At 52.9% G+C, this 26,975-nt stretch overlaps 1 protein-coding gene across 1 annotated transcript; it reads right to left on the minus strand.

The window, feature by feature from the left end:
* Nucleotides 1-531: 531 nt before the first annotated feature.
* EVPL (envoplakin) lies at nucleotides 532-25,998 on the minus strand. Its single transcript, XM_009943169.2, has 22 exons — nucleotides 25,847-25,998; nucleotides 19,559-19,658; nucleotides 18,893-19,047; nucleotides 18,090-18,213; nucleotides 17,309-17,434; nucleotides 16,961-16,999; nucleotides 16,063-16,224; nucleotides 15,363-15,470; nucleotides 14,586-14,681; nucleotides 13,984-14,109; nucleotides 12,946-13,092; nucleotides 12,646-12,800; nucleotides 11,022-11,119; nucleotides 10,030-10,211; nucleotides 9,112-9,290; nucleotides 8,573-8,711; nucleotides 7,812-8,005; nucleotides 7,113-7,263; nucleotides 6,439-6,522; nucleotides 6,243-6,353; nucleotides 5,105-5,197; nucleotides 532-4,257 (listed from the first exon to the last, which is right to left on the minus strand). The coding sequence occupies exons 1-22, from the start codon at nucleotides 25,918-25,920 to the stop codon at nucleotides 808-810; spliced, it is 6,093 nt and encodes a 2,030-aa protein (XP_009941471.2). The 5' UTR covers nucleotides 25,921-25,998; the 3' UTR covers nucleotides 532-807.
* Between the last annotated feature and the right edge of the window lie 977 nt (nucleotides 25,999-26,975).

Raw genomic sequence — 26,975 nt, forward strand, 5'->3', positions numbered from 1 at the left:
CCAGCAACTCAGTGAAGTGACCCGAGTTACTGTGCAGCCACCATGGCCACGGGTCCGCAGCCAGAGAGGCACCAAGGACAGGCAGCTGGAGGGGACAGGGGCTGCTCCTCTCGGTAGCTGCCTGCACTTAGGCTGGATCAAACGTAAAATGGAACAGCACCCTTTGGTGACCAAGTCCCTCTTTCAGAGGTGTTCAGAGAACCAGGGAGAAAAGTCCCGTTGGTTTTCAGTTTTAAACACAAATATAACAAAAATCTTTAAAAGTACGGTCTCACGTGTAGAAGGAAATTTAGGAGGTTCAGTGCTGTGATATCAGGGGAGCAAGAGTCTGCAAACCCTTTGTAGATTGGGCTGCAGGGCACAGGTTGGGGGGGGGGAGGAAGGACTAGCTGTGCCTTCAGCCACTTCGCAGCCTCAGCCTGCAGAGACAACACAGCCACAGAGACACACTTCCTATGTTTATTGCATGCAGAAGAATGACCCAACTGGAAAACATTCTGGCTCTCCCCCCTTTCTGGGCAAAACCACGTTTAACCTGCTGCCGGTGGAGTTCTCGCAATCAACCCCCCTTTGCTGTCACAGCAGCACCTGGGGGGCTGCGGGAGCCCTGTGTTAGACCCTCACAGGCTCACGATCACGCTTTCTTCCTTGCATGGCCAAGCTGCGTTGGGAAGCAGAGATAGCTAAGATAGAAGAGTATGCGGCCCTAAACGCTAGACGCTCCGTTCCTGTGATCGCTGCTGCCTCCATGGGTAAGAGGTGTTTGAACTCCTGAAGGAACCAGATCCAGCACATGCCTGGACCCATTCAATGCCTGAACCGGGAGAGCCTGGGGGAACGGCTTGCCTGGTGGTACCGCTGATACCCCTCTGACGTCGCTGGGAGCAGCAGGAGGCTGCTCAATGAATCCTTCTGGCAGAGGGCCATGGCCTCCTTGTAATTTATCTTCTCTTTAGTGACGGGATCAATGAGATCTTTCTCATAGTTGGAGTCATCCTGGAGCCTGGTGGCCAGGTCACTTGTTATCATCCCTGTCTGGGCAGCTTCCAGCACAGGGATCCGACCAGTTTTCTTGGGATCAATGAGCCCTCCGGTTAGGTGCTGGACCTCCAGGTAGGGGAAAGCACTGTCCTTGGTCATCCATCCCTTCTGAACTGCTTCCCCCACAGACAGCCTTCGCTTGGTCACCGGGTCCTCAATCCCTGTGAAAGCTTTCTGGGCATTGAGCAGTCTCTGCATATAGGTTCTGTCAATCAGCCCCCTCTCAATCGCCTTGTGGACTGAGAACCGGTCCCGAGAAATGAGGTCTATGATGCCACCCGTGGCAGCCTGGGCTTCCAGGAGCTTCTGAGCCGTCATGGGATCAAGCAGCTTCTTCGCAACAGCAGTCTTGATGTTATACTTGGTGTCGGTGGTGGTGTCATACACCCCAGCGATGGGGGATGTGTCATCACAGAAGACCTTCTGTGAGGCTGGAGGGAAGAAGCTTTGGGTTTGGTGAGTGGTGGGTGATGAGAGCGGGGATTTGGAGATGATGGAGCCAATAGAGAGGGATGGGGGAGGCTTGGATTCCCCAGCCACCAGCAAGGCGAATTCAGAGATGGGAATCTTGCCATCCCGGTACAGCTGGTACTCCTCCTTTGTGATCCTCCTCAGCCTTAGAGCATCATCGATGGAGTACTGCTTCCCACTTTTCTTGTCAAGGAGAACTGAGACTTCCCCGCTTGGGCCCAGGGTGGTGACTTCCTCCCAGTCACACTCCAGCTCTTGCAGCTGGATGTACTGGCCTCTGTCTATGATACCTCTCTTATAGGCCTCGTAAGGGGACATATCCTTCCCTGTCTCAGGATCCAATATAGAGATCTTGGTGGAGAGGTTCGTCTCTCTCATCTGGGTCTCATGATTGATTTCTTCCCGGTTGACCCTTGACTGGAGATCTCGAATGAACCTCTCCTTGTTGTAGATCTGGTCCTTCTCCCTAAGGATGTCTGCCTCCAGCAGGGAAAATTCTTGTTCCAGCTGCTTCTTCTTCTGCCTGTCATTCTCAGTCCGTTGGTTGAGCAGTTTGGACTCCTCTCGAAGGAAGAGGACTTTCTGCTGCTTCTGCCTCTCCAGCTCTCGCAGTTCAATCTCCAAGTTGGCTCTCTCCTGAATGGCCAGGTTCCTGGCTTTCTGCAGCTCTGTCTCTTCGCGAGCCCATGTCCTCTTCATGCCTTCGGCTCTCTCAATCTTCTCCCTGAGCCGCCGTACCTCCTCTTCTGCCTTTTGCTTGGCTCCTCTCTCCCGGTTCAGCAGCTCCCAGATGCGTGCACGTTCACTCTCCAGTGCTCTGTCCTTTTCCACTCGAATCACCTCCTTGTAGATGGTCTTCTCCTGGGATTTTGTTTTCTGCAGGACATCAACTTGCATCTGCAGGTTCTTGCATTCTCTCTGCAAGTTCAGCACCTCCATCTTCTCACGGTCCAGCTCCAAGCGCAGGTTGCTGGCAGACTGTTCAAGGACTGGATCCTTCTCCAACTTGACCACTTCTTCCATAATGATCTTTTCTTGCACTGGGGGTGGGCTCTCCTCCAGCTCCTTTATTCTCAGCGTAATTTGTCTCACCTCCTTCTCCAGTGCAAGCCTCTTACTTCGATCCTCCTGAAAGTTGAGCAACTTCTCTTGCTCTTCCACCAGTGCACGAACCTGTTGCACGTCACGTTCCAGACGACGCCTGTTGCTCACCTCCTCGTCCAGACTCCGGCTCAGCCTGTTGTGCTCATCTCGGAGCTTTGGATCCTTTTGAGTCAGTATCACTTCTTGGACAACTACCTTTTCCTCTGGCTTTCGCCTCTCCAGTAGCATGTATTTATTCTGCAAGTCATAGATTTCATCCTCTGCAGCTCTCCTCTTTTGAGACATGTTACGCACCTCTTGACGGAGGCGATCAGCTTCTTTTTCCAAGAGTGGATCATTCTCATATCGGATGACTTCCTTGTTGACCAGCTTGGTTTCCACTTTGGATCTCTCCCTCTTCCATTCATCCCTCTCACCCTGCAGCCTAATGAGCTGCTCTTGGGTCCTGCCATTGGTGTTCACTAGTTCATTGAGCTGTTGTTTCAGCCTGTCAATTTCCCGAAGAATCTCTGGACTCTTCTCATGTTTCACCACCTCCTCTATAACCTCCTTAAGCTCCACCACTGGTTTCTGTGACCTGAGGACATTGAGCTCTGCTAAGGCCTCTTCCACTTCACTGTCAATCTTTGCTCTTTTCAGAGTAACTTCCTGCAGCTCCTTTTTCAGGTGTGCAATTTGCTGCTCTGTTTCAGGATCCACCAGGAAAATCTCATTGACCCTCTCTTTAACCTCTACCCTTGGTTTTTGCTTCTCTGCAATACTATACTGACTCTGCAGCTCTCCCAGCTCACCTGTAAGCGTCAAGTTCTTGCTCCTCTGTTCTTCAATCAGAGTTTTAAGCTTGGAAGACTCTTTCAATAACTCCAGGTCCTGCTCTACCTGCTTAACCTCCTTAACAATAATTTTGGGTTCTATTGTTTCAATTAGTCTTTCCACCTCCTCGATCTTGTTCTTCACCTTCACTATTGCTTCTTCGGCAGACTTCCTCTTGAAGGATTCCTCATCAATTTGTAGCTGCAGCGTCCTAATGGACTTCAGCATTTCTGGGTTTTTCTCCAGTTTGATCAGCTCCTTCACCACCACTTTCTCTCGGATATTGGGCTGCTTTTGCTCCAGCATGTGCAGCTCTCTCTTACACTGCTCAAGTTCGGAAGCAGTGGCCAAGCTTACCTCCTGGAGACGTTTGATCTCCTGACGAAGACTGGCTGCTTGGCTATCCAGGCTTGGATCTTTCTCAATTTTTGTGATCTCTTTGGTGAGGAGTTGTGCAGGAATTACCTTCTTCTCGCTCTCCATCTGGGCAAGCTTCTGGCTCATCACTTCAATGTCTTCTTGCAGGCTCTGCCTCTTTTTGCCTTCCTCTTCAATCTGCTGTGTCATCTTAGACAGGTTGCTCTCCAGCTGTGGGTCTCTGTAATATTCTATCACCTCCTTTTCTTCCACTCTTTCAATGGGCTTCTGAGTCTTCAACATTAGCAGCTTGTTTCTGTGTTCCTCCAGGTCCTCTTCAATCTTGGCCACTTTCCTCCTTTCCTCCTCCAGCTGCGATTTCAACTCCTCAGATTCCCTGCTTGTTGTGGCTTTGTTTTCAGATTGCTGGATTTGCTCATGTACAGCTTCAATGTCCTCATGCACTTCCTTCTGCAAGGGAAAAACAAAGCAAAATTAAAAAAAAAAAAAAAGGCAGGGAAACCAAGTCACTCTTTGAATCTTGCACAGAGGCCTTTTCCATGACAAGGTGTGGTAGGAGACAGAACTGGCACAGAAACCACAGGGACCCTCCAAATAAGGCTGCTTGTAAATGGCAAATGAGGACACATTCCCTCCATCTCAAGCAACTGCCTTGGTGTGTCTTCCCCTTGTCAGGGAGGTGCTGCAGCAGCCCACAAAGGTGCTTTGTGCTGCTTTATTGTACCCGCAGCTGAGGGAGGGTAACACGGCCAGTTCCTGCTGTGCAGCTCCTTCACGGGGGCATCACAGAGTGCCCCTGTTTAATCTCTTGTCCTTCCTGAGCACACTGAAAGTCATCCAAACTAGAGACCTTTCCTGCAGGTAAATCAAGCCCTAGAAAGGCATAAAAGCCCTATTGCTTTGAAATGTTTCCAGCAGGTTGGGAGCACTAAATTCCAGCCACAGACAAATCTAGAACTCTCAGTATGTGAATGTTGCTTTGATATAGCTGAGAATAGGATTTAAGAGCCCTAATTCAAATCTTTTTTCCTGGCATAAACTACAGCTTCAGTAAACAGTTGAGGGCCCACAGAGGTGATGGAAGTCACAACGTAAGATCAGTATCAGTGAAACTGTGGTTGCTCGTGGTCTTCTTCTCACAGGGGTTTCCATTCCTGTCCTTCCTCACACCTGGATGTGGAGATCCAGGGAGGGGTGGGGGGATCGCAGGCTGAGCAGATTGCTGACAGATTTGGAAACATCATTTCAACCTCCAGTCTAGAGTACCCCAGTCTTGCCATGAGCTGTTAGGTGCTACCTTCTCAATGATCTTCTTGGCAAACTCCAGCCGGCTGAGCTGCTGTTTATTTTCTGCTGCCAGTTCCATGTAGAGCTTAGTTACATCATTTTCCTGAAAAAGAAACAGCGGTGAGAGCGTTGTCCCCCTCGCCGTGACACAGCTCTGTCAGATGGCACACTCTCCCACCCCTCATTTCACCTGGGTGCACTTTGTGTACTGCACAGGGATTAGGGGTCTTCACATCTGACTTTCTAGGAAACTGAGACACAGAGTCTAAGGACTCAGGTAGGAGATCCTGCCCTCTTTATCTGAATGCCTGTTAGATGCCTGCTAGCCTACATAGGGTCCAGACTCCCAAACTCGCCTTGGGCCACACATGGACGGCAGTTGGTAAATAGCTCAAGGTGATGCTGGGGAACTGGAGTGTAACTGGGAAGAGCACACAGGAGCTCTGGTTCAGTCCTGTCCCCGGTACCTGCTCACCTGTTCTGCCCAGGTAGGTGGAATTCAGTCTTTAATGCGCTACTAAATCAGGTCTCCAAATTTGGAGAAAATGTGACACAACAAACACCATTCAGGAGTAACAGTCAGAAAGGTGGAAGATGACCCACTCTTTGCCATGTTTCTGCAGGGCTGGGACAAAGGTTTGAAGGACTCCTTTAAACCCACTCCTAGAAAAAGCATTGGATTCTTCTGGAATTAGAGCTGTTTCTACACAAAGACCTGTTTTGTATTTAAATACCAAGTCATATTCAAATCTCAAGAGAGATTTGGCAAAAGACCAACAATCTATATTATTCTGAATACAGAAAATGTGTAAATAAAATGTTTGAGAGGAGAACATCAAATCCACTTACATCAAGGAATGCCTGTGCAAGCCCACACACCTACCTTGTAAGTTTTATCTTCACACACAATATGGTTAGGAGGCATCATCAGGCAATCTCAACGTACCAGACACAGGCCTAACTCTGGATCTCACGTGCTGCTTTGTCCCACAGACAAAGAGATCACTGATGACATTTGTCCTTGGGATTAGTACCACAATCAGCTGTGGCTGTAAGAGTGGATTAAGGCTTTGCAGAGCACATAGCGCTTGGGTAAGGAGCTTGGGTAAGGAGACAATGGTTTCCAGGCCTTCATCTTAACATTTTACCTGGGCCTGGATGCTTTCTTGTAGCGGGGTCACACGCAACCTCTTTGCAACAAAGTCGGTCAGCGTAGGGTCCAGAGAAGAGCTGTATTTGCCTGCTTGGAGTTCATAGTCCTGTTCAGAGCAGAAGCAGGAGAATCAGTTGAGATCTCTCAGGTGAGATGCTAAGGGAGTGCTACATGGGAAAACCCAACCATACATTGAGAGTGGACTGCACGTTCCGCGATAGTCTGACCACTGCGTTCTTCTCAGGCTCTTTGCTTTCGATCTCCTCCACCAGTCTCTGCAGGAGACAAACATGACTTTCAGGACAGGCTAAAACACAGCAACCCAGTAACACTCTTGCAGCCAAAAGCAGTAGCTCAGCCTGGTACTGGAGGGAATGATGGGAACAGGAGGACATTTAGGAAGTCTCTGGGGCTTCAGAGGATCCCAGTAGCACTCTCACTTGCCCAGGACCTGCCCCACTGATTTCTCATGTATGAGACAAATACCAGCCAACACAGAGACCTCCACATCTCCTCACCTGAGCTAGTCAGCTTAGGATCTGCTCAAGGAGAGAAAGATGCAGGACCCAAATGCAACACCTCAGCCCAAGGCACAATCTTTCAGGATCTGGGGCTGTCCTCTCCATGGAGAGGGTATCAACCTAGGGGTGACTAGCACAGATGAGGACACCAGCACTGTAGATCAATGCAGCAGGGCAAGATACATCACCTGTGGGCTGCAGTCAGTTGTCTCATTTTCTAGTTCATACACTGTGATGGGTGAAGCACAAGTAGGAGCTGGTGGGTACTATTTTGCACAGCGTTCACAAGCAAATTCCCCTATCCCTGTAACTTTGCAGGTTATGATGCTTGCCACAGAACTCACCGTCTGTGCCTGCAGCTTGTAATTGATCTGGCTCGGCCCATCAGTGGTCTTCACTTGGTGCTTGGGTAGGTTGTTGATCCAGAACATCAGGTTCTCATTGGAGTTTTGGAACTGCTGATAGGCGAGACTGATATTTCTGAGGGTCTTCTCTCTGCACAGCACAAAGGTGAACAGGACCATTAAAAGGAAGGGCAAACATTCATGTGCAAGTTCCTAAAAAGACACTATGGTGAGAACGTCACCACAACAAACACCAAGATAACAAAAGCAAGGGGGTGACAACCGGTCCCCGAGTGGGGACCACAACTTTGTGCACATCAGGTTTGCTACTGTGGCATGAACACATCTTGGGAGATGAGAGGTTGAAAATCAAGAAGACCAGCAACCAGCAGCAATGCCTGGAGAAGTGGTCAGCACAAGAGTCTCTCTGGGTAGGTGTCACTGGGTCAGGCAGAGGCCAGCAGCCAGCTACTGAAGACTGCCTTCTTGTGGCTATCTGGAAGCTCAAAGCCTGTGCTGTGCATAGGAAGGTGGCAGCTACACAGCAGGACAGACCTGGTCCTCAGCATTACAGAAGAGTGGTCAGGCTCAGGGTCCTACAATGAAGACCGTACTCTTCGGGCTCTGACTAACGCTGGTCCATGTTAGCTAAGAGGAAGCTATGACTCTGGGAACAGAGATGATGCCATAGTTCCTCACCGCTGATCCAGCTGGTCCGCAACAGCATGGTAGCGATCACTGAGGAGCTGCACCTCCCGCTTCTGCCGGGGCAGGTCAGGGCAGTACTCCTGGAAGTTGTTCTGCACGGCGCTGCAGCTGTGCTCAGCATCCTTGAGCCCCCGGTTCAGCTTCAGCACGCAGTCCTCTTGGGCCACCAGGTCCCGCTTCATCTTCTGCAGGGCAGCAAGACACCTCCAGGTTTGCACCAGTCAATGCATCAAACAGATACACCCTCCTTAACACCGTCCTTAACCGTACAGCACATGGGTGCTAGTCAGGTTCTCCAAGACAGACATGCAACATGAAGAGAGAGAAGAGTGAGACTTATTCAGTAAAGAAGGTGGGCTGAATGGTGCATGGAGCAGACAGGAGAAGTTCTGGGAAAGGCAAAAAAGGGTCTCTGTGAGACAAGAGGGAGAGCTAGTGATGGGGCAGGGAGATTGGCAGCAGGAAAGAAGAGGGATGGGTGTGTAGCAGAGCAGCAGAGGTTAAATGCTAAGGGGTTCATCATGTATTTTAGAGACCCCAAAGGTAGCCTGGGAGGGACAGAGCTTTTTGGGAGCCAGTCAGTGCAGGTCAGCCTGCAACACCAACGTAAAGCCTTCAAGGAATAAGTCCTTAGAAAGGCTTCATCACTGATGCCTTGGAGTGCTCAAGCAAGCAAAGTCCAGGTCTCCCCACCATTGCTACTTGAGCTCAGAGATCTCTCTTCGCTAACAAACGCCACGATGTTCTCCTACCTGCAGATCATTGGCCCGGTCCTGCAGAGCATTGGGGGATGCAGGAATGATGCTATCCTGAGCCAGCCTGGCCTCAAACGTACTGATGATCTTGTCTGTGTTCTCAATCTGAGTCTCCAGGTTCAGGGCAGCCTTAGCCCTGGGGAAGGGAAAAAGATAGGACAAGGTTAGCTACAAAAGACCCCATTCTTCTCCTTTTCTATCTGATTTTGCATGTTTAAGCTCATTTAACACTAGAGTTTCTGCAGCACGGCAAAGAACAACCCTGTCATGCTGCCCAGAAGTCAGATATATTTCTTTTCACCTCATGGAATGGTGGACATTCCACAGTGGGGGGATCTGACCACAGATTACATACAGGAACTCCTTCAGAGGTGCGTTTGATGACGAATGGGAAGTTTCCAACCTGCACTGGGCTGCATGGACCTCAATCAATGCCCATATAGACCAAAAGCATTTTCTCTCATGCTTCTGTGTTGATGGCTCTGTGCAAGGACTTCCTTCCCCCATGCCCATCAGGCCTTGCCATCCTCACTCACTTCTCATTGTACAGGCTGGAGAGCATATTGACATCGTTGTATTTGCTCCTGAGGGCATTCAATGTGACAGGGAGCTGGGAAGCCGAGGTGCTGGTGGGTTTCTTGGAAAGGTAGGTCTCACACTCCTTCTGCAAGGCATCCTTGGCTGCCCCCAGGTTCTCCAGTTTCTTTGTTGTTTCCTGGCACATCAGATGGGAGCAGAGTCACCCGACAGAGTCATAACAGTGCTGTTGCGAAAACATGTCTCCCTCAGGGACAGATTTTGCTGTGGGGCTAAGGGTGTGTTAGCCCTCTCATAACGAGTTGGCCCTTGGGGCACAGCCCCATCCAGACTATGGCTGTCTGGCAATGGCAAGGTGTGGGAAAGAGATCCAAACAAAGATGGAAGAAACCTACCAGTCTGAATCCATCCTTCTGCCAGGGCCACGTCAATACCCACAGATGAAGATGTAACAAGCGGAACTACTACAGACGCAGACCTTATCCCAGAGAAAAGGAGGGATGCTCCAGGGCACTGCCTCTTTTCCTGTCTCCTTCACATCTACCAGTCTGTACGCCCCATCAGGTGAGCCAAAGTTGGTCCTTGAATTAATTCCTTCTATCTTCTTGTCTTTTATGCTACAGACTTGAGAGTGAAGAGTGAGAGCAGCCCCATGACAAGGCTGAGGACTCCCCAAGACTGGCGCCTGGTGCACAGCTCAAACATGGACCATCTTGCCAAGGGAAGAGCCTGCATTTCTCTAAGATTTGGCTTAAGTTGTCCCATTTCAGCCTGAAACCCTTTCAACTGCAGCACGGTTTTCGCCTTTGAAGCACCAGCTGTCATCTCCTGTGTAATTCCTATGCTGATCTGTTTTGGGCCAAGGACACAGCACTACCAAACTCATCCTGCTCCAGCCCGCCCGCAGCAGCACCCACCTGCTGGTGTTTGATCCTTCTGGCGAGGTCATCTGCAGGATCACTGTAGTTCACTGGAGACCTCACTCGGTTCAAGACATCCTTCTCTACCTGAACCAGGTCCTTGCCAACGCAATCCAGGCTACCGAGAAGCTGGTCAGCTTGGGGATCATCCTGGACTACAGGGGTGTCCCTGGGCAGAGCTGCAGCAAGACAAATCTTAGGTTAAGCCTCATTTTTCATCAGTCTTGGTGCACAGCGCTTGCCTCATGCTCTCCTATACGTGGTTCCTAAAGCTCCAGTTCCCTCTCCTGACAGCCCTGCTGCAAAGTTCTGCCCTTTGTGTTTCGCCAGCTCGGAAGCACAGAAGCTTCTGAGCATGGGGTTTTGATACAATAACAATGCATAAACAATTCAGTTAATATTTCTAATCCACAGAGCATCATGAACACGTGTGCACCTGTCCATTGCAAAGGCTTAAGAAAGTGGGTTTAGCTCTGCCCCAGCCAGCCAGAGCTCAAGCCCGAAGGAGCGACAGAGACAGCCATGAGCTGCCATGCAGACACATCCCTGCTCAGCTTCGCTGGGAGCTTTCGAACTACAGCTGTGGGAGTAACACAGCTAGGCAGGGGTCAGGATTCAGCCATGGCTGCTTGCTTATTCCACAGCCCCCAGCTAGGGAAGAGAACTGCGAGGGACCCAGGGACATCCCCCTGCAACCTTAAATATTCTGGAACTGCTGATGGAGCTGGAGGTCAATCGCAGAGGTTTGAGAATGGCAACAGAGAGTTTAAGTGAATCGCCCGAGACCACGCGGTGACTCCTTGGTAGCACCAGGAGTCAGGTTATCCCATCGGCTGCTCTTTTCCATAAAGCAGAAGGCATCCTCACGCCCACCCGCAGGTACCTCTGCCTGCCCGGGTGGGTGCTCTGCTTCCAGCCAGGTTTGGGAGCTCCACAAGGAATGTGCATGGGCTTGCTCTGCAGAGGGCTTGGCTACCCAGCTGACATACCCTCCTGGCTGGGTTGAACCTGCTCCTTGTGGCTGCGTCTCAGGGTGCTCTGAACCGCTGCTCGCTTCTGCTTCACCGTGTTCAGTTCCCCTTCCAGCCTGTGAGCAGAGAGGAGCGGCGTCAGCCATCACGATGGGAAACTGCGGCGCAGAGCAAGCCCTGACAGAGCCTGGCCCAGCAGCAGCTCTGTGCCTCTGCCGGGGAAGGCGCTCCCAAAGGCAGGGGCAGGCTGGGAGCCCGTAGCCAGCTGAGTTCAGAGATGTCCCTTAGGAAAGGGGACAGCAGCAAGAGCAGCCGGTTGCTTCAAGCAGCTGATTTCTCCCAATAGAGCCAGTGTTTCCCAGCTCTCTGCTCTCAATTCTCATCAACTAGATGCTAACAAAGCTGGAAATTTATTTCATACCACTGCAGCGCTTCACAGGAAGCGAGTACAAGTAGCTGCTTCTGTGGCTGCAGCCCTGGAAACACCAAGTCCGATTTGTAAGGACGGTTCCCTTCTAATGAAACTCATGGTGGCATCAGCAGGAGCTGGAAGGACCAAAAAAGTCTCTGGGTGAGAAAAGACTAACGGAACCAAGAGGAGGGGCCTTTGAATGACCAGGCTAGTTCACATCCCAGCTATGAACTGCTGCTCCAACTAAACACCGTGACCTAAAACCAGCAAGTCCCAGCTTGCCTGGCTGTTGTCAGACAAGGGCTGTCCCTCTGCAGCACCAGGACATAGCTCCGTGCAGAGGGACTGAATGGTGGAACGGGCTGGGAAAAACAAAGACAGCATTTCTGCCTGTAGGAAGCGAGGAAAACTCTGGGAAAGGAAACAAGCTGCCCGATGTGGCCTGAAAAGGGGAAGAGTTTTCCAGATATCACCTGCAGAGCTCTTGCCCAGGAGAACATTGCAAATTTTTTCTTTTGTGTTTTAAAACATGCATAAAACCCATAAATCCAAAGGATTCAGTAACGTGGGATGTGTGAAGAGGGGTACAGACTCAGAAAGAGCAACACAATGAAGAATCCTGCCTGTGTTAGTGGGCGTCCCATCACAGACGTGCCCACATAACTCTGAATCTGGGCTGTAGGCCTCTCCACAGCACTTGAGCAGCACTGATTTATTCAAGTACCCAGGGACACGATTAAAAAGGTAGTGCTGAAGGTCCCTGCACCACCGCCCCATCCTGTGGGAACCACAGGATCTGGCTGAGCAAACAGCAGCAGACAACACAGCGGTTCAAGGAACATTTCTCAATCTCCAGCAGGGTCTGGCTGAGGGGAGATACCATGGATAACTCTGTCCTGCTTGGCAAGTCCCAAGCTCCGGACTGATTCTGCAATGAATTTAGTCAAACCTATGCAAGTCACATGTTTGGATGAAGAAATCAAGCCTGACTGCCAGAAAACTCCTTGGCAGCAAGGTCCGTGCAGCATGCAATGCTGTCGAGGAATGGCAGGAACCTGGATGAGATACTTGGGTGCAGGGCACAATCCCTCTCCAGGAGGGATTTTGTATTAGACTGTCAAGGGGTCTGTTCCCAGCTGCTATTCCTCTGCAGCTGAGGCAGTCAGGCTGGCTATGACCTAAAAGCAAGTCTGAACATCTCTCTGGTCAAGCTCTCCACTGCAGACTCACCTATTGACCTTGTCTATGGACTCGGGGTCTGGTGGAGGGATGGAGAAGCAAGCAGAAGGTGCCTCCTGGATCACACCAGTGCTGCTCTGCACCACCCACATCTCTGGGTTGCTGTTGTCCTTCAAAGTGTACTTGTCACCTCTTGTCAGCTGGACCTGGGACAAAGACACAAAATCCAGCGAAAGGCTTGATTTTCTGACAGTAGGCCAGTTCCTCCCACCATGGAACCAAGATCCAGAACAAGCAAAGAAGAATCCAGTTGCCTGCCTCTTCTGAAAGTGTCGCTAGTCAAGTCCTCACCTCCCCAGCATCCCAGTCAGAGAGAGTGTCCAAGGTGAGGGTCTGGGAGGGACACAACCTGCGCAGTTTCAGTGGGCTGATCTCTTTGCTCCTTCTCTTCAGGTCAGTGATGCTCTTCTCTGCCTGCTTCACTGCCTTCTCCTCGTTCTAGACAAAACAGGGAAGACACTGATTGTGACCAAACTTGGGTGAGAAGGAAACAGAGGGGCTCACACTACAGAGGGGTACGCTGGGGCCAGTTGTCCATCCTTGTATGGTCACTGCTGGGATGGAGTCAGAAGTGTCTCCATTCTTGGCCCCTCTGTGTCCCTTCTCCCCCTTTTCATTGTCAACGCTCTCCCGTTGACATCTACCCGTGACGGCACAGCCTGAGTTAACCTTAGGTGATCCCATACTGCCATACTAAACCTCATGGAGAAGCTGTTCTCCTCAGAAATGGCATAGAGACCTGTCAAGAGGTGGCTGCATTCCAGTGTCAGAAGGTACCAAGATCCCAGCACCTCTTGGGAGTGAAATGTATTGCATGCATGGGAAGATACCGCATTGAACTTGTCCCCTCCCTCTCTCCCGGGCAAACGTTCATTTCCTATCTGCATCTTGCCCCTGAGGTCAGATTTCTTTATTCCCTCCCTCAGCTGGTGAGAACGCTGAGGAGATGGGAGGACCTTTCCCTGGTGTTTGGATGTCAGCAGCCCACGCTCTCTGCAGGGCCTCTAATCCAAGTGTCTCACCACACAGCTACTCCCTGCGCTTCTCCTTTACTCTGATGGTGACCTGAGGCCTGACTGTGTGTGATTGACGGGGACACCAGTGCCTTCCCAGGGGTCACTGCCCCAAAGTGTGAGCAGCATGGACCTTCTGGGGCTACAGGGACTGAGCAGCCATGGGCTTCCCCCTCCTAGCACAGAGCTGGGATGAGCTGTCCCGGTGGGGTTATTTACCCACTTCTTCCCTTTCCCCACTGTTATTTATGGGGGAGGTTGTAACGTTTGGTCTGCCGCGTAAGTTTGGCAGTGCCACCAGCCCTGAAGACCTCACCTCCAGCTGAAGCAGCAGGTCTGACACCACCCCGGGGCTGTCTTTGTTGAACTTGCTGTACTTGGTGTCCAGGTCAGAGTTCATCTTCTTCAGTGAGCAGCTCACAGCCTCAGCATCGTCCTGGAACTGGAGGCGTGGGTAGGAAAACAGTCAGGGATGGGAGAACATTACTGTTTCCAAGTCCAGTGAGGTTGCTCAGTTCCCGGTGTCTCTCCCACAGTCTGTCTGGGGCTCACAAGACCCTACAGACCACCCTCAGAGTGTGTGCTTAGATAAGGACCCTCCATTGCCTGAGCCACAGGCAAATAATCCCAATCAACAGACAAGTCCCAGGTAACGACAGAGAGCAAACCCTCCCCTGGCCCTCCTCTCCAAGCTGGCACGCTGACCGGTCCCCACAACGGGCTGATCAGACGAGCTGGGAGCCAGTCCTTCACTGCAGCACTGAAGGACCGTGTTTTGAGGGGCATTTCCCCAAAACACCCTGACTAGCTGCAAGCAAAGGATCTCCTATCCTCATTCCTTTGCTGGCTCTGTTTCCAGAGCCCAGGCTTCCCACTCCAGTCTGACCCATGGCCTGTGTGCTGCTCATTGCTTTTTACCTTCTTGTAGCTCTCCACGCTTTTCAGTTGACTCTCCTGGCAAATGCAGAGATTCAGGAAATTCTGCCACTCGTTCTTCAAGGCTTCCTGGTGAGCCTGTGGTGGGAGAGAGCACGACTCAGTAGACTCCAGCTAGTCCTACCTCCCCCACCAGCAGTCTCCTTTCCCCAGAAGTCCCAGAGATCAGACAAAGAGCAAAGACCGCTGTTGAGTGGAGGCAAAGCTATTTGCAGGCATTGCCTGATGCTGAGCCTGAGCAAGGGCACGGCTCCACGAGGACCCGGCTCATACACAGCAGCCACCATTTCTCGAGTGGTCTCAGCTCCAGGGGTGTGGGGGGGCTGTGAGCCCACCTCAGCTTGCCACTGCATCTGCAGCCTTGGAAATACAGCATTGGAGATTGGGAGCTCGTTTCACCTGGAAGAGGTCATGATGCATCACAGCTGGAATTTCACAGCAGCTTGAATGTGGCTGCATTGACCACACGTCTGAGCACCAGAGCAGAGCTGGTCCCAGCACACAGATGTTAGCCACTATCACCTGGATATTTCGGAAGGGATGAAGACCCTGCGCTGTCCCCAGCCTCCCCATGAGGCTGGAGCAGGCAGAAAGATGCTGCAGTACAGTTGGTGCAGTGTAGGAGGAAAGAGTAATATAGCAGCTCTGCAGTAGAGGGGAAGAGGTCTCTACCAAACTGTCTCCTGGATCTTGATGCACAAATTATGAAAAGCATTCTCATTCTTTTACAGGGTTTGCGAGAAGACCCTCTTTCTCTACCTGGATAGGCTTGACAGCAGGGTGCTTTAGCTCAATCATCCTATCCCCGTCATCCTGAAGATGGTTCACAAGCTCCTCCTGGTTGAGCAGCTCTTTGGACTTGAAGTCCTGAAAGGAAAGAGAAACTTCATGGCAGTGGGAGCATGCAGGGAGCGCAGAGCGGTCTCCTGGGGCACCAAACCCCACGTAGCAGAGAAAAGGCTCCCAAAGCACAGACATTCTTGTTTGTTTGTTTTTCAAAAAAGAAGGGGCTAGGCAAAGCTAAAACAAATTAGACACGCTTGGGCCTCAGAAAGCATAAGGGCATTCATTCAAAGAGCATTTTCCTAAGCAATTATCCCTCTCTCCTTCCTGGTCCCAGCATGTAGCTGTCACTGGGTGTTGTACTTTGCACATTGAAGCTGACATGACGCTGAGCCCACCCCTCCCCTCTGACCACTGAGCCTCACTGACAGCTCTGTAATGTATGATCCCACATGCCAGCTCAGGGGACAGGAGGGGACAACACAGAGTGGCTCATCCTTAACTCCAGTGTGGATCCAGAGCGTCTCTTCCACCTCTGTTTCTGTGCCCAGTGCTATCAGGCTGCCCTGGGAAAGCACCAGGCTCAGGGCTGGTGGTGGATGTCTAGGAGGCTGGGATCCACCCTGCACATCTCCTGCCCCAACAGCAGGACAAGCTACCACCCCCAAGAGCTCACCTCGTACTCCCGACGCACGCTCTGGACGTCCATCATTTGGTCACTCCAGTCCTGCTTCAGGATCCTGGTCTGCTGGTCCGTCAGGTAGCCCAGCTCCTTGGTGCAGCCCTGGAGGTGGTGGTACAGGCTGCCCAGGCTCTGCCCTCGCCAGATGGAAGCTTTCTGCACATGCACACAGGAGAGAGACAGCGTTGGGGCTCAGGCTGAGGACCCCCTTTCCCCTGCTCCTCCCCAGGACCCAGCTCGCGTTGCACATCCACCAGCAGATTCCCAGAGACCTTGGCGCCGCTTGCGCTTATCTGATGGGGCTGCTGTTCCCTGCTTCACAGACAGGATATGTTTGTCTAACCAGAATCTCAGGTGTGGGCTGATGCCTCGGGCAGTCTGAGAGCTGGCCCAGCTCTGCTGTATTTCTCACAGATGCCATTCTTCAGCATTAACCTTTAAGGGCTCAGCTGGCTAAACCCAGGACCTTCTTCCTGGCCACCTCCTTTGCTCCAGCTGCTTATTTCCTCTCTGGAGATCTTGCTAGGGATCAGTGCAAGCCTCAACATTTGCAATCCTGATTTGGAACAACCCATGGGCTGGGACAGGTTTTCCTGCTGCCACATCCGTAACCCTGCGCTCACGGACACACAGGCAACTTCCAGATTGATGGTCCACGAAGACGAGAGAGACAGATCTCACCCACAGCATTACCCTGAGGGCAGTGAGCATGCTCCCAATTTACACCCATTCCAAGGTGGGGAGGGATTGAGGAAAGAGAATGAGGGACACAACTTCACTGTGCAAGGCCTGAGGTAGCTCCTGCCCTGAGCTGGGCATTGCCTGTCCAGCGGGGAAGGCGTTAACTCTGCTGTATGACCCCATCTGTCCACAAAACCACTGAGATGCTTACCAGCAAGTCCTTGTACTGGCTCTTTAAATCTGCCACATCCTGGGTTACAACACCGCCAAGACCAAGGGGAAAAAAAAAAAAAAAAGAGAAAAAAAGCTGTTACCAAAACACCATCAGTAGTAGATACTGATCAGCTGATTTATGGAAGGTGCTTTAGAAACCATTCAGGAACCACCTCCTTGGCCCCTGCGTGGTTTGACCTGTCAGAGCTCAGGTCTCCCCTGCAGAACAAGGGTGGATATTCACCGTGAGGACGAGCAGACAGGACACGCGGCCAGACAGTGAGCAGAGCCCTCAGGGTCCTGAGCAAAGCCAACAGGAACGTGGAGGGGATGGAGGGTGCCTTACCCCGCAATGGAGGTTCTTGATCTGGAGGCCATAGGCTTCAATCTCCTTCTGGAGGATGTTGTGCTCAGCTATTTGCTTTTCCAGCTCTGACATGCCAGGGCCATACTGTCCCGCATTGACTTGTTTCTGTGCAAAAGGAGTTAGGCAGAGACTAAAGCAAAAGGCTTTATTTTAGGGAAAAACCCCAGTGAGTGCTGGCAGGGTATCAAGAGATCTGGTATCTGATAGCGGTCCAGGAGGAAGGGAAGGGATTTTGCTGTTTGCTGTGATTGCTGTTGGTTGCCATTTCCCCAGCCATACACAGGGGCAAAAATAATCAGGCCATACAGCCCTGGTGTACAAACCTAAGCTGAACCAGCCACCCTTCCATGGTGACATGTGTTGGATGCACATAGCTACCATCCAACTTCCAGGGGAATCCAAGTTGACTCCAAACTGTGCACTCCACATACCCAAGACCTTGCAGCGTGAAACCCTAGGATGTAGGGCTCTAAAGTCCTTGAAGACACCACCTTCTCTGTCCTTTCATTCCACAGCAGGGCATCTCTACCTGATCCCCCTACAGTAGCTCTTAATGTGAAGGGGTCAATCAAGAGGGTGCTCCAGAGAGTTTTAAGAGGTGTGAGGACAGTCCTTCTCCTACCCAGAGTTACTTCCACCACCCACAACATCCCTACATGATGCTGAGCACACGATGGCTGTGAAGAGCCCTACAGGCAATAGTGGACAGTATCTGCCCTTGTAAGAGTTGGGAGATATATCTAAACCCAGCTGCTGTTACCATCTTCTGGTCCAGGATCCCGGCCCAGTCTACCCTGGGCCCCACGTCAGGAATGTTCAGTTGTTCATAGAGGGCCCGGTACTCTGCACACAGCTGGGTCACACGGTCGTGGAGCTGCTGGATGCTGCCAAGGAGAAAAGGCACACGTCGCTGTGTCAGTTTGGAAGGGGGAGAACCAAGAGAGTGTCTGTGGAACCCAGATTTCACTCATAAGACCCAGGCTACTTTATTGTCCCTTTGTGACACTGGCCTCCTTCGGCAGTGGAGGCACTTGTCCTGGTGCTCTCCATCTCCAGGGATGTCTCAGGAATTACAACCCAAGAGGAAGCTGCAGAGGGATCAGGGCTGTCCTTTCCCAACTAGGAAATAACTGTTCCCTCCTGATTTCCACCTAGAAGGGCTAGAGAGTGAAGGGGAGCAAAGCCCCAGAAGCCAGCTGAAGCTCTTCTCACATTCGAATACCCACCCGACTGCACGTGCTGAACAAAAGGCATTCATTCTCGGAAAGGCAGAAGAAAAGGGGGTTTGCCCTCAGAGTGGGGCCACCTTTTAGTTCTGCATTTTTCTGGTACCTTTTCAAAGAGCTCCCAAATAAGCCTGGGGACTGTTGTGTAATCACTCTGGCGGCCGCTCTGCACACCACTATCTTTACAATATATTGGCAGAATTGATTTTAAGGCTAAAGTCTGTGGGAAGAAGGGTGAAACTCTACCTCTCATGGCAACGACTGGAGCTCAGCCTAGACCCTAAGGGGGTTCTCAGCCGCTCAATCCAAACACCAGTCCCCTCTCTGGTCTACTCACTCTTTCTCTATCTCAGTAGCCTGAGGGTGTTTCAGTCGCTTGGCACGGTCCACATCCAGAAAGAGGTCCTTCAGCAGGGTCTCTGCTTCCTTCAGGTTCTTAGCATTCTCTGGCTGGAACTCAAAGGCCTTATTCTTCTGATGATTGCTGGCATCCTGGAGACCAGGGAAGACAGAGAAAAAAAGCCTGGTGGGACCACACAGACCTTCCAACACTCTCCTTGGCCAATGCAGAGGACCTGGATGCTCAACACGTTGACCACAGAGGAACACTCGTGCAACGTTGCAGCTGGGGAGCGCATGCCAAGCCAAGCTGCCCACTTCAGCATCTCTCCCACCCAGGGGACCAGTGTGGGTCAGGCTGGCTGCCTGCCTCTGGGCTTGTTGGGAGGCACAGGGCTGTGCTGCTGTAGGTGAGACAGCCTTGGCTGTGGGAAGCATGAGGCACTGAGCAGAAAGCACCGAGGGCAGAATTTGGGAGGCCCCAGCATGCAGCCCCAGGGGCTGGGAGGCTCTGCAGGGTGCTCTGTTCCTCCCCAGCCTCAAGTCAGGCCCCAAACCTGTACCAGCAAGCTGATGCACAGAGCAGACACCTGACCTGTTATCCTAGATGATGCAGTTCTAGGCAAAGCCTTTCACCTTCCCACCACCCTCTGCCACTACTCACTTGCTTGAGCCTGGACTGTGTCTCCAGGATGTCCTTCTCCACCTGGTCAGCATTTGTCTGCATGCGGGAGATGAGCACGGCCAGCTCATTTATTGAGGACCTGAGAGAGGGAGCAGCAAACCAGATGAGTGGATGAAGGCAATTCTCATCCTCTTCATCACTGCCCAGGACCTGACACAGGCATGGTTCTTCAGGCCTTTCCCCCATGTCCTCCTAGTCTCCAAAGCAAGATCTAAGCAGTGGCCAAGGGCGTGGATGCATACAAGCAGTCAATGCCTGACTGTTGCCTTCAGCCAAGTGAAGGTAAGAGGTGGTGTGTTCAGAGGGAGCAAGCGGTGGCTTTTTGCACACCACGCAGCTCATCTGCACAACTCCTTGCTGCAGGACACTGCAGATGCTCAAAAGTTTGTATGGATTCAAAAAGCAGTGGAAAAAAAAAAAAAAGAAAATAAAAAAAATCGCTGCAGGGCTCCCAAATGCACTGATACCACATCTGGGTTGGAAGACCTGAAGCCACAGACGGCTGGAAGCCAGGAGAGCACCCCACAGAGGTAACGCAACATGCTTGCCCTGTTTGGAGACACTTCCCTGGGTGCCTGCCCTTGGCTGCTGCTAGGGGTGGGTGAGATGGCCCTTCAGCCTGATCCAGAACAACCATCCTGCAGTCTTCTTTCGCGCAAAGTGCTCTCCAGTTCAGCCCATTGAGATGCTGGAGAGCACAGTGCCACCCCAAGGACTGGACTGCAGTGGACAAGGACCTGCTACACAGACTGCAAGCCCTTCTGGGCACTGTGTAGGCTGGTGCAGTCATGCTGCTTTCAGGGCTCGCAGACAAATTTCCCAAGGCCACAGTGCAACTACTGGCCCTCCTCGCCCCAGTGAAGGTTCAGTGATGGTCCCCATGAGAACTTTCCCTATTGTCTCTCACCGCGGCACCATCACATCACCGATGGGTACCATCACGGCCCTTATTCCATCACTGCTATTGTGCATGAGCACCGAGAGCCCTGCTGAAACAGCTGGATCCAGAGCCCGCAGCAAGGCATGGGATGGTTCCCAAAGCTCCCTGCGGACAAGGAAGCACAAGCCTTGGTGCCACCTCTGTCCTCGTGTCCTGTTGTTTCTAATAGCATCTGCCCCGGGGACGGTGCTGGCCCTACCCTCCAGGCAGGGCGAGTACAGCACTGCCAGGATGTGGGCAAGCAGAGGAAGGAGGGTGCGGACCGATAGCATCACCCAAGGACTGGAGCCCTTGGATGACTGCTGATGGGACAAAGTTCAGCAGAGGCTCAGCTCAGTTACGTGCTGACTCTGGGGTCTGAGACCAGAAGAGTAGAGTTTGAGCAGGAACAATGGGAGATGGCATGGGGGTCAGTTGGTACAACCTGCCCTGTGCCTTTGGTGGAGGAAGAAGGTGGGAGCATGGTGATGCCCTGCAGCAGAGCCAGCCACATCTGCCCTCCAGCTGTGTGGTTTCCTTCCTAGCCCTGAATCTAGCAAAAGACCAGGGAAGTGGTTCCCTTAATGGCTCTGTCATTGCTCCAGCTCCTCATCATGACTCCAGCTACTCCACGGTTCATACCAAAGGCTAGAGCAGATGTCGGGACGTTCAGTTATTACAGCCCCAAGTGACTGTAAAGTGCCAGGGAGTGTTACGGTCACCTCAAGCCAAGCACTTGGATGCCACAGATGGAGCTCATGTTTCAAGTCACCTCATCCCACACTGACAGTTGCTGAGCCCGTGTAAGTCCAGAGGCGCAGCCCCACCACTCCTGCTCACAGCATCCTCCTGTCCCCCTTCTCCATCTCCTCCCTTGTTTTTGATTTCCCAAGAGGACAGCGTGGGCCTGCGACGCAGCAGCTCCCAGCTCCCTCGGGGGCTTCAGGTTGGTGGCGTCTCCTGGCCATGCCTCAGCTTCCCGGCCTGCAAAATGCAGTCAGCGAAGCGAACGGGAGACTGCTGTGCCCTGGCAGTGCCCTCTTCAACAGGGTCTAATTTTGGGGATGACAGAGCCAGAGAGCCCAAGCAGGGCATTCATCTTCATCGTAATCATCATCCTCATCAAAGCATTACTGTCTGCTACAACCTGTCTTTTATATCCCGTTAAACCTCCCTCCTACCCCATCTGCACCCCATGGATGCCTTTCCCGGGGTAAACTGTAGAGCTCAGGGAGATGAAGGGTGGTCCCAAGTCCCAGCACAACAGGGTGGATGGGAGCAGCGCAGAGCCAGGACTTGATCCCTGTGAGCCTGAGCCTGCAGCAGGCTGGAAGCTCTAGGAGGTCCCCCCTCCCCAGGAGGTTACACAATCTCCCACTCATCCCCGACACGCCTGGAATGAGGTGGTGTCCCATGAGCAAATACTTGAGCACCACCCAAATTTCCTGCCTGGGCTCTCTGAGCAGGGAGGAGAGAGTGAGTCACGGGCTGGCCAGCATCCCAGGGGATGGATGCCTCTCCCCATGTGCCGGGGAGAGAACTGTCCACCTGAGAGGTCTGGCTGAATTCAAGTCCCACCTGGGAAGATCATGAATGGGGTGTCCAGCTGGAGTCCCAAGCTCTATCTGTGATGTGACCACAGACACCTCTGTGCAGCTCCAAGAGGTGAGAAGTGAGGTCCATCTTTCCCAGGGAAGGTAAATCGCCAATAAAATCCTGCTTGTTCCTGGTGGCACCCCCTTCCTGGCTGAAGGAAACACTGGGATACCCCATATCTTGGTTCACAAGGCTGGACACATGAATCAGCTTCGTTTAGCCCAAACCACAACAAAACTATAGACCGAAAAGACCTCAGCGACCACCTGGTCACAGGGGCTCAGCCGTGCCTGTCCCCAGCCTGCACTGCCATTGCACTGCACAGGGTACCTGAGGTTAGAAATGAGGATGCTGTTGCAAACAACCTGATCTTCAGGGAAGAAGTGATGCTTCCTGGAGACCACCATCTCAGGAGCAGAGGGGGTCTCCTCTGTGTGTTCTGGAGTGGAGACCCAGCAGGTCTCCACGTTGGCCAAGAGAAAAAGCCTGGTAAAGGAGGAGACTGAGACCCTGTAGCCAGCAGCCAGGCTGGAAGGGGCTTCCCCAGCCCTGCAAGCAGCTGAACCACTTCAATCTGCAAAAGAGCAGTCTGGATTCTTGAGGAGCACTGAAGCTGGGTAGGGCATGTGCTGGGAGGAGAGGGTTGTCTACGTGCTGTCCTGGGAGCCTGAGGAAGGCCTAATGCATGGGTGGAGAAGCTGGCTGTCCTCAGCTGAGCCTCCCCCAACTCACCATGTTCCTTGGTCAAGGCAGGAGCGATGCTGAGGAACCTGCTTGGTCCATGTGCACTTGGAGAGTGGCCCAAACCACCACAGACCCTCCTATCCCAACCATGGACCACGGCAATAAGAGCAAAAGCTTCTCCTGTCCATGCAGCCCACACGCCATGTCATCATCCTTCCCTGTGAAGTCCCTCCTGCCCCTGGGAGAAGCCCTCACTCAACAAGAGCTGACCAGAGCCGGGCTCCATGTTTTAGAGTAAAGATGCTGACAGCATGGCAGCCTGGCTCGGTAGGATATGAGGAGCCACAAGCTCACCCATGCTCACGTTGGGCATCCCTCGGCCTCCCAGGGCTTGGGTCTAACTCCACTCACGTTGCATGTGTACGGCGTACAGCCACAGCCCGGGGCTGGCCGAGATGGCTGAGGGCAAGGCTTGGCAGAGATCCTCCTGCTCCTCCTCCTTGGGAGCCAGGGCAGGCCTCCTCCCTAGGGCAATCTCATGCCTAGAAGAGGCAGAGCACTATCATTATCATTATTAATTGGTTCACTTCTCATACCACTTTCTGCCTCCTAGACAGTCCAACTGCATGCAAGGGATGGTGTCTCTTAGCAGGAGCAGGACTGTCCACTGCTCCCGGCCACTCCTGCCAGAGCACGTTTGGGCAGGACCACAGCACCCACCAGCTTCAGTCCCCGACCCCTTCCATCCCTTCCTTCCAGGGGACTTTGTCTGTGGCCACAAGGCAGACCCCCAAAGCTGGGTCTGTTCCCTCCAACACGCAGAAAGCCTCACACTGATCTGCCAGCCTAAGACACTCACAGCAGACCACCACCAACACCCCACCAGCACTGGGTTAGTCCCTCAGCCTGTGCCCCGCGGGACCACACTGCTGTAGACTGATTGAGGAGAAGCAGAGGGAGGCAGTGGCAGAAGCAGCAATCCCAGGAGACAAGCAGACCAGGAGATGACTTGCCATCCACCTCCAAAACCACCCACAGCCTTTGTCAAGATCACACCTGGGCAGCCAGTCCAGCCAGATCTGATACAATCCCACCTTCTCAGGAGATCTCCCTTTCAGCCCTGCAGTGTGCCTCCTCCTAGGGCAGGGCACAGCGAGGATGTTCCTCGGGGACAAACCTGCGCTTCCTTCTGCCTCGCTGGGATGCATCTGCCACTTGGAGACAGCAAAGGGCCCTGAGAGCCGGGATGCTCAACACCACGGTCCCAAAGACCAAGACGAGGTACCTCTTTAGGGGTCCATGCCAGCTGCGTCACCCACTAGTCGGGAACCCCCGGAGACAGGCAACCTTGACTGCTGCTGAGGTTCTGGCCTCAGGGCCACCAGGAGCAGCTATGGGCCACTAACATTTTCTTGGGGCCATCTGCAGAGCATGTGCTAGCGGCTGGTCCCGAGACAACTCATTCACCTTCATTTTCTCAGCTAATATGGGTGCTGACCAAGCCCTGGGCCATGGCCAGACCAATTAGCCTTTGTCTGATGGTTGGTACCTCCTAAAACAAGCACGACTAGCTCGGTAATTGCCATGTTTCTGGCTCCAGCCCGCATCCTGCACATGGAAGAGGTGTGAGGTCTCACCAGGATGCGACTCCAGTTATCCCAAGAGGCTCGCACTGGGGGAGAACCTGGCCCACATCCTCCTGCGGCTCCGCGAGCTGTCCCAGGAAGCCTCACGCCAAATCCCCAGCCCGGGCTTGGCAGCCAGCACGCAGCACAGGCTGGGGAGGTGGACAGATTGCATTAGCAAGACTGAGAAGAGAGGCTGACACAGCTCCAGGGCTTCTGGGAGGTGTCTCGCTGCAGTCAGGCCCTGACAAAGGCTTCGTGTTCAGAGAAGCCCCAAATCCGTCTTCGTGATGAGTTTGTGAGCGCTCAGCTCCACTAAGGCAGAAGCTCCCTGTGGCGGGGCAGGGCGTCAGGTCCCGACATCCACCTGGGGAAGCCTCAGACTTTGTGGGGCCCTTCTCCCCGCCCAGCAGCGCTGGGCCAGCACCCTCCTCCGTGGCTGTTTGCTAACGTTGGGTTTGGCCCCCATAAACGGCGCTTCTGGGTGCCAGCACCGTGCCGTGCCCACCCCGGCACCTGTACACACACCCTCCCGGGCTGCTGCTGGTGGTGGCCCCAAGTGATGGGGCCAGCACCCCCTTCTCCCTGAGAGAGGTCCCTTCCTCTTCAAAACAAACTCCTTTGTGATCTCCTCAGGCTCTAACCCCGGCTGGGGACAGGGATTCCTGCAGAATCAGTCCACTAACACTACGAAATGCAAAATTGCTGAGGGAAGGTGGAAAATAACCCTGAGTTAGCAACTGCAATTGAAGGGAGGGGCGAGCACTCTTGCTGCAGGAGCAACCTCTCCCAGAGAGGCATCCTGGTGCCATCACACGTCTTGCTCCCCAGAGCCTAGGGAATCTCTAAAGAGGAGGACATGGCTGTCAGATCCTTTTGGGGCTGCCTCCGACAGGTCTAAAAGAGGCAACCTCAATTGTTTGACCTGCAGAGACCCAACCTCACACGAGGATGGATTAGAGCAGTCACCAGCAAACCCACTCCTCACCTGTCTTCACCACCTGAGGAGCACGAAACTGAGCATCCTTCTCCAGGGAACCCAGGGCAGCATCACACCAACCTCACACAACCACCGAGCTCTGGGATCTCAAATCCAGGCTGGTATCTGCTTCACCATCAGGCAGATCTTGCTCTCCCCAAGCAAAGAAGCTGTGTTTATTCTCCCTACTCATACCTGCCCAGAAAGGGCTTTGCACCTCCCTGCTTGATTAACGCAGCTCTAAGCACATCTTTGGGCACTGCACATCCAGGGGCTGCACAGATTCTTCCAGGCTGGAGCACAAAGCCCACCAAAGACAAGGACAACAGCACATTTTGGCATCAGCTCCCAGCGAGCCCCAGCTGCCTGGCTGCTCCACAAAGAGGGACGGTTCTTAGGGTGGCATCGAGTGCTCTTCCCCCAGGGTCCACAGGACAGCTTAGAGAGAGAAGAGTTGCACTTACTTGCTAGGCTTGACAGGGGAACCTCTGTTGGGGGAACTTCTGCTCGGGGAGCCTTTGCTCACCCCCTTGAACATGTTGGCGAGCTCCCAGCTGATCTCCCGGAGTCTGCAAAGTCGTCGTGGGTGCTGGCTCTCTGCTCCGGTCTGTCGGGATGGAATGACAAGACTCAGCGAGGGAAGGTCGGCAGCACGCTAAAGAGCAGTTTCTGGCAGGCTCCTCCCCAAATGCAGGTGAGCAGCAGCAGAGATGGAGGCACATATGAAAAAAATTACTCGAAAAACCAGTTTGGGGTGGAAAGAGCAGAGCCCCAGAGGGAGAACAGGAGACCTCGCCCTGGCTTGGAGAGTGTTTTGGCACACACAGCCACAACTGTGCAGCAGTTTCCCAGTGGAGGGGCAGAGAGCACGGCCTTTGCATGGAGTAAAAGTCTGCAAACACAACTTCGAGGAAGTGCACTGCGATTACTAAAACACATTTTAAAGCATCTTCTTGCATTAGCTGTTCAAAGTGCTAGGGAAGCAGAGGAAGCCCTACGGACGAAGCCAGCCAAGAGTTGTCCAGGGCAGCAGCAGCAGTTTGATTCACAGAACATGGTGTTATTTTGCAGCTCAGTAAACTTTCAGCCCAGGTTCAGCACAAGCTGGTCCCAGCTCCCAGCAAAACACTGAGGGCTCATGACAGAATGCAGGTCAGCAGCTCCAGCGCAGCTTCACAGGAGCCTCAGCCAGCAAGATTCAGGCTCTGGGACAAACTTGGGTACCAAAGCCCCAAAGACCTGCATCTGAGGCTCTACCTAGCCTAGACAAGACCTTAGAGCAAGTTTTGCTTCTGGGCAAGTCTCTGTGGACTTGCTCCTTGTGGAGCAAAGCCTCAGAGTCCCAACTGGTTTCCAGTACAGCCCAACACCATCCTGGCATCTTCATGGCTCCTGGGGATGCCCGTCCAGGCTGTGCTGCACGGTGGGGCTGCCCAGCCCCATGGCTCTCCTAAACCACAGCAAGGCCTGGCTGCTGTCTACATCCTCTTGGTTTCAGATAAAGCAAAGTTCAAAGTTCCCCACAGACCAGGAACCCTGTGTTTCAGGCTGATCCAGCACAGATCCCGCAGCGACATGGGATCCTTATCCAGT

This window comes from Opisthocomus hoazin, chromosome 21 (assembly GCF_030867145.1).
Source record: "Opisthocomus hoazin isolate bOpiHoa1 chromosome 21, bOpiHoa1.hap1, whole genome shotgun sequence".
Lineage (NCBI taxonomy): Eukaryota > Metazoa > Chordata > Aves > Opisthocomiformes > Opisthocomidae > Opisthocomus > Opisthocomus hoazin.

Bases quoted from the DNA above. Each gene is read 5' to 3' on its own strand.
- EVPL (XM_009943169.2), bottom strand. From the start codon at position 25,920: ATGTTCAAGGGGGTGAGCAAAGGCTCCCCGAGCAGAAGTTCCCCCAAC. The intron at 14,110-14,585 runs GTAAAAAGCAAT...CCACGCCTCCAG, and splicing joins GCGTGGAGAGCTACAAGAAG to TTCCAGGACGATGCTGAGGC. The intron at 10,212-11,021 runs GTATGTCAGCTG...GTCTTGCTGCAG, and splicing joins GGTTCAACCCAGCCAGGAGG to CTCTGCCCAGGGACACCCCT.